Source organism: Ochotona princeps, chromosome 16 (assembly GCF_030435755.1).
Source record: "Ochotona princeps isolate mOchPri1 chromosome 16, mOchPri1.hap1, whole genome shotgun sequence".
Taxonomy (NCBI): Eukaryota; Metazoa; Chordata; class Mammalia; order Lagomorpha; family Ochotonidae; genus Ochotona; species Ochotona princeps.
This window is the reverse complement of record NC_080847.1, coordinates 47,672,851-47,678,867: the sequence shown is the minus strand read 5'-3', so window position 1 is coordinate 47,678,867 and position 6,017 is coordinate 47,672,851. Positions and strand designations below refer to the sequence as shown.

At 56.2% G+C, this 6,017-nt stretch overlaps 1 protein-coding gene across 2 annotated transcripts; it reads right to left on the bottom strand.

Annotated features, from left to right (window-relative positions):
- Nucleotides 1-2,516: 2,516 nt before the first annotated feature.
- Nucleotides 2,517-5,051, bottom strand: ETV2 (ETS variant transcription factor 2). 2 transcript variants are annotated; one of them, XM_058674021.1, is made up of 7 exons: nucleotides 4,730-5,051; nucleotides 4,516-4,602; nucleotides 4,327-4,413; nucleotides 4,128-4,199; nucleotides 3,426-3,872; nucleotides 2,857-2,969; nucleotides 2,517-2,719 (listed from the first exon to the last, which is right to left on the bottom strand). In XM_058674021.1, the coding sequence occupies exons 2-7, from the start codon at nucleotides 4,583-4,585 to the stop codon at nucleotides 2,519-2,521; spliced, it is 990 nt and encodes a 329-aa protein (XP_058530004.1). In that variant the 5' UTR covers nucleotides 4,586-4,602; nucleotides 4,730-5,051; the 3' UTR covers nucleotides 2,517-2,518. The 2 variants fall into 2 exon arrangements, with proteins under 2 accessions (XP_058530004.1, XP_058530005.1); XM_058674022.1 differs by lacking the exon at nucleotides 4,128-4,199 and having other exon boundaries at nucleotides 2,519-2,719.
- Nucleotides 5,052-6,017: the final 966 nt, after the last annotated feature.

The following is a 6,017-nucleotide window of genomic DNA, read 5'->3' as shown; positions in this document are numbered from 1 at the left end:
CAGATTTACAGAGAGCAGGAGAGACAGAGATAAAGATCTTCCCGCTGGCTCACTCCCCAAGTGGTCAGTGGAGCTGAGCTGATCTGAAGCCAGGAGTCAGGAGCAGCTGGGATATGCATCTGGGATCGCAGCACATACAACATGAGGACTTTAGTCACTAGGCCTCTGTGCTGGTTCCCATTTTTTAAGTTAAGATTTACTTATTTCTATTTGAAAAGCAGACTTTACAGAGAAGGGGAGATACAAAAGAACTCTTCCATTTGCTATATCACTCCCCAAATGGCCACAACCTCCAGAACTGAGCTTATCTGAAGCCAGGAGACTCTTCTGGGTCTCCCATGCGGGTGCAGGGTCCCAAGGCTTTGGGCCGTCCTCGACTGCTTCCCCAGGCCACAAGCAGGGGGCTGGATGGGAAGTGGAGCAGCTAGCACACAAACCGATGCCTCAGGTGTAGGCTTAGCGTGCTACACTGCCACTGCAGCCCCATCTTTATTCAAAAGCCAGAATCCTTAAGCATGACTCAACATAATTTGACCTCCTTTATCCCCTCAGCTCTGACCACTCTCCTCATGCCCCCTGCTCCAGCCATAGTAACCTAGCAGATCCTTAAACATGCAGGTTGTCATCTACCAAAGGCCTTTGTGCTCACCACTTCCCCTGTTCTTGACTCCAAACTAGTCTATTTTTTTTTTTTTAAAGATTTATTTATTACGGGGATGGCGTTGTGGCATAGTGCGCTAAGCTACCATCTGCAGTGCTGACATTCCCCATGGTCACTAGTTTGAGCTCAGACTTGCCCCACTTCCAATCCAGCTCCCTGCTAATGTTGCCTGGAAAGCAACAGAAGACAACCCAAGTGTTTGGGCCTCTGCAGCTACATGGGAGGCCTAGATGAAATTTTTGGCTCTTGGTTTCAGCCTGGCCTAGCTCTGGCTTTGCACTGCATTTGGAAAGTGAATCAGTGGATGGAGGCTTTCCCACCGCCCCTTCTTTCTCCATAGAGATTTATTTATTTGAAAGGCAGAAAGAGAGAGATCTTTCTTCTGCTAGTTCCTCCCCAGATGGCCTCAGTAGCTTTGGGACTTTTTGCCCAGCATTGCCCAGAGAAGGAGCACCCAGCCGATCCCCAGGTTCAGGATTTCCAGATTGACGTAGGCCCCCCAAAGGCTATGTTATGTCTCCAGGCCTGAGTTCTACCATCTTCTGCTTGGAGTGGAAAAACAGCATAGATGTCATATGGGAAGCCAAGCATTAGGTCTAATTCCTTGAGAATCCCTAGTGGGGCTGGTTTTTTAGTTTTTTTGTTTGTTTGTTTGTTTGTTTGTTTTAAGGTTTATTTTATTTATTTATTTTTTTATTGGAAAGGCAGATATACAGAGAGGAAGAAAGACAGAGAGGAAGATCTTCCATCCGATGGTTCACTCCCCAAGCAGCCGCAATGGCCAGAGCTGAGCCAGTCCAAAGCCAGGAGCGTCTTCTGGGTCTCCCACACGGGTGCAGGCTCCCAAGGCTTTGGGCTGTCCTCGACTGCTTCCCCAGGCCACAAGCAGGGAGCTGGATGGGAAGTGGAGCTGCTGGGATTAGAACCAGTGCCCATATGGAATCCTGACACGTTTAAGCCGCCAGGCCACCATGACAGGCCCAGGGCTGTTTTTTAGAATTCTGTTTTTAGGGTCTGGCATGGTGGCCTTGTGAATAAAATTCTAGCTGGAATTCAATGTGGGCGCAGGTTTGTTTCCCAGCTGCTCCACTTCCCTTCCAGCTCCCTGTTTGTGGCCTGGGAAGGCAGTGGTGGATGGCTCAGGGCTTTGGGGCCCTGCATCCACCTCGCATAGGAGACCTGGAGGAAGCTCCTGGCTCCTGGCTTCAGGTCAGCTCAGCTCTGGCTGTTGCAGCCATTTGAGGAGTGAACCAGTGGCCAGATCTTTCTCTCTCTCCTGCTCTGTAAATGTGCCTTTCCAATAAAAAATAAAAGATAAATTAAAAAAAAATCTGTGACATTAAAATTCTTTGTTTTTAGAATCTGTGTGTCTTCCAGGGACACACAGCCAAGTGTTGCCATTAGGTTTGATTCCTTTATAAGTTGTGACTCCGGGCAGGCACACAGTGGGCCCTGTGTGCCTACCTCATCTCAGGTGGGTACCCGGTGAGCGCTAGCGATGTCTTAGGGTCTCCCCACAAACCTGGGGAATGCCTGCTCCCCAGCCCCACCTTCCAAACTGCTTGAGGGAGCTGGGCTTGCATGGAGAGAGGGGCAGCGAGGGGATGGAGCTTAGGTACTTGGGCGCGCGGGAGAGGAGGGGTCATTGGCCTGTTCTCCTGGGTGAGCCCTGCGTGGACTCCCAGGCAGCCAAGGGACAAAGACGAGTGTTTCCGGGTGATGGGAGAGAGACGAGGGTGCGGGCGCTTGGGTGGTCGTCTAGCTCCCAAATGGAAGGTTGTACTCTTGGGCGCGCTGGCGGCGCCCATGGGAACAGAAACAGACAAGCGCGCACGACGAGGCTGGGTTAGGATCATTTTATTGAGTCTCTGCCCCCAGTCCGTCGCCCGCAAAGTCCAGAGAGGTGAGACCCGGCACACAACCCCCGAAGCGGTACGTGTATTTGCGTCCCCCGCTCTTGTGCACGATGTTCCGGCGGTAGTAGTAGCGCAGGCCTCGGCTCAGCTTCTCATAATTCATACCTGGTTTCCGCTTGCGCTCGCCCCACAGCCGCGCCACCTAGGGCGGAGGCAGGGCTCAGTGGGTCCGGGGCCTGGGGCGAGTGAGGGCTGGGGTCGTGTAAGGCTGGGGTGGGGTGCTGGCGGGCCCCAAGGGCTGGAGGTCAGGAGCCCCGCGGGGCAGGGGAGTGGCCCCACCTCCTTGGGGTCGCACAGCTGGAACTCGCGGCTGTTGCCTGTCCAGCGGATGCAGCTGCGACGCGCCCTGTCGTGCAGTAGCTCCAGGAGGAACTGCCACAGCTGAATGGGACCTGCGGGGTGGACACCGGTGAACACCCTGCTTGCGGACCCTGCACCGCGCTGCTTCCAGGACTAGAAGTGGAGCTCCCTCACCGCCAAGGCCCGAGGACCCAGATCCTCCTAGCTCGGGACCAGATCCCTGAAGCCGACCCGAGAGGAAGCCTCGGGACTCAGCCGTCTGGACGCGCATCTCTTTTCGTTTCGCAATACTTGAGAGCCGGAGTCCACTTGTCCTTGGTCCCTGAATGGTTCCCTATCCACCCTCCCACCCCCACCCCTCCCAGGACCCTGGAGGGCGGGCCACTCGCTGGCTCCATCCCCTCCAGCGCTGAGGTCCTAAGTCCCGCCCGCCCCAATGATACCCGACTCTGGAGTCCTGCACCCTTAGGGACCTGCACCCTTAGGGACCTAGGGACCTGCCACCCTGTCCCAGCTGAGTTCTGGGCCCAGATTTCAAGAACCCTCACCTCGGTGGTTGGTTTTGGGGGCACGAGCCAGACTAGCAGTGTCGGAAGGCTGGCTCAGATTGGAGGAAGAGGTGAGAGCTGAACTCTGGCACCCCGAAAACGTGGCGCATTCGGCCTGCGGCCCCGGGTACCAGGAGCTGTTGCAGTCGGAGCCCGCAGGCCAGCCCCAAGACACGGTGTAATCCACAAGCGGCTCTCCGCCCAGGCCGTCGCCCCAGCAGATGGCGCCGTCGGGGCTCACAGCAGAGTCCCAGCTGGTGGTGCTCCTGGAGGTCTGGGCACACGACCACGAAGTGGCCTCTGAGGCCGAGGCGGCAGTTGCCACTTCAGCCCCAGCACAGGTGTGGGAGAAGCGGCTCCAGGGGTCTGAGGCGGGGCACGCTGGGTCGGCTGGGCACACCGAGTCCGTGCAGTTGGCTGACCACGCCTGGGCCTGAAAAGCGGGATCTGGGAGGAGAAATAGCCAGCACGTGAGGGGAGTCCAAGTGTCCAGGGGCAGCCCCTCAACATCCCCTTGAAGGGTTGGGGTACCCTAAGCACTCAGCCTTGGTGCATTGGGCGCGGATCTAGGCCAGGTCACCTTAAGGATGCAGGTACCCTAGGCCTAACTCCCTTTCTCCAGATTAGGGGTTTACATTTCCAGCCTCGCTGTCCCCAGAGCTCAGGGCACCCCTACCCCATAGCCTCTTGGCACACACTCACCAGTCCCCCAGGGAGCTGCAGGCTGCAGGCTGCTACCATCTGTGGGCGGTAATGCTTGGCTCCAGGCCAGCTCTGGAAGGGAAAGCTGACATTAAGGGATTCCAATTCCGCGCCTCCCTCGCTGCATCCCAGAGTTCAGGCGCCTGTGAACCCCGCCTCCCTGCTTCCTTAGCACCCAGGGATCCCAGCCAGCAGCCACCTTTCCAGCTAGTCTCCGCGGTGGGCGTGTCCCCTGGGAGAGCCAGTTCAGGAAAATAAAAACCGAAGTCGGCTCCTTCTGCAGGCACTAAAGGATGAGAATGGGGCCGGGTCAGGGGCCAGCCGGGCTCCCCACCTGGGCACCTGCTCCCCACTCAGGGCAGTGGTCTTGGCCCCCTTAGCAGCCTACCCAGCGCGGACAGCTTGTCCCCATGGGGCACTTCCTGCGGCGCCGTTTCTTCCCAGCTCCACAAGTCCATGGGTGCTCCGGAGCGTTCTGGGGCAGCACAAATCAAGAGGACAGTGGATGAGCCCGGAGACTCACCCCATCCATCCCTCTTCCTCCCTTGGATCCAGCAGTCCTGGCACCCTGGTCCTTCCCAACCCCAACATTCATGGCTCACCTCTGGCGACTTCTTCTGCCCCCAACTGGGGGTCTCAGCCCCATTTCATACCACCCATCCCCTCCCATGGGGGACTTGGGCAGGGGGGAAATTTTCCAAGACGTCAGAGCCTGTGGTCGCAGCCTGGGTCAAGTTGCAGGGGTGGGGGCGGGGCCCACTGCATCCCCTGCCTCAGGGCGTGGGCACTGGCCTCTGAGCCTCCAGGGTGGCTTGGGCTGGGATGGGGCAAGGAGAGCAGAGGGTGGGGCGAGACACAGGGGTTGGGGGCGGTGCACGAGGTGATGGGCGTGGAGCAGGGCAGTGGAGGAGGGTCTGGGGTCAGTTGGGCTGGGCCGGCTTATCAGCAACAGGAAGAGGGATTTCCGGCCAGATACTAACCCCCTTGCTGACGTCACAATCGGTAGGGTGCCTGTCAGGCAGTGGGGGTCAACTCAGAATCCATCACCCCCCACCCCCTGGCCAAGTTGGGGATGGCATCCTGGGGTTGCCTCTGCAAAGTGTCAGTGATAACATCAGCCATATAAACAGTAACCATAACAACAGCTAATGGTAAAGGCAGGCTCCTGCCGCCTGCTGAGCCCTGGGTCCTCATTGAGGCCTTTTAGGAAGCACAATTCTTAATCCTACTTTATGAAGGCAGAAGTTAAGGTGAACTTCCTATTCTAAGCTGGAGCCTCTTCCATAATACCAGAGTTCAGGACAACTGGGGACATTTTGAATGTGAATGGAGAGGTATGAGAGGAATTGTTGATATTCTTAGATGTGATAATGTGTTGCTATGATGTCTCTCTATCATAAGAAAATGAACACATACTGAGGTGAAGTGTTGCAATGTCTTTTTTTTTTTTTAAAGATTTATTCATTTTATTACAGCCGGATATACAGAGAGAAGGAGAGACAGAGAGGAAGATCTTCCGTCCAATGATTCACTCCCCAAGTGAGCCACAACGGGCCGGTGCGCGCCAATCCGATGCCGGGAACCTGGAACCTCTTCCAGGTCTCCCATGCGGGTGCAGGGTCCCAATGTATTGGGCCGTCCTCGACTGCCTTCCCAGGCCACAAGCAGGGAGCTGGATGGGAAGTGGAGCTGCCGGGATTAGAACCGGCGCCCACATGGGATCCCGGGGCGTTGAAGGCGAGGACTTTAGCCACTAGGCCACGCCGCCGGGCCCAAGTGTTGCAATGTCTTATAACTTGTTTCATAGAATTCAGCAAAAACTAGAAAACATTCAGTGTGTAGCTTAGCTTGATACACTATTTGGGACACATTTTTTAAAAATCTAGAATT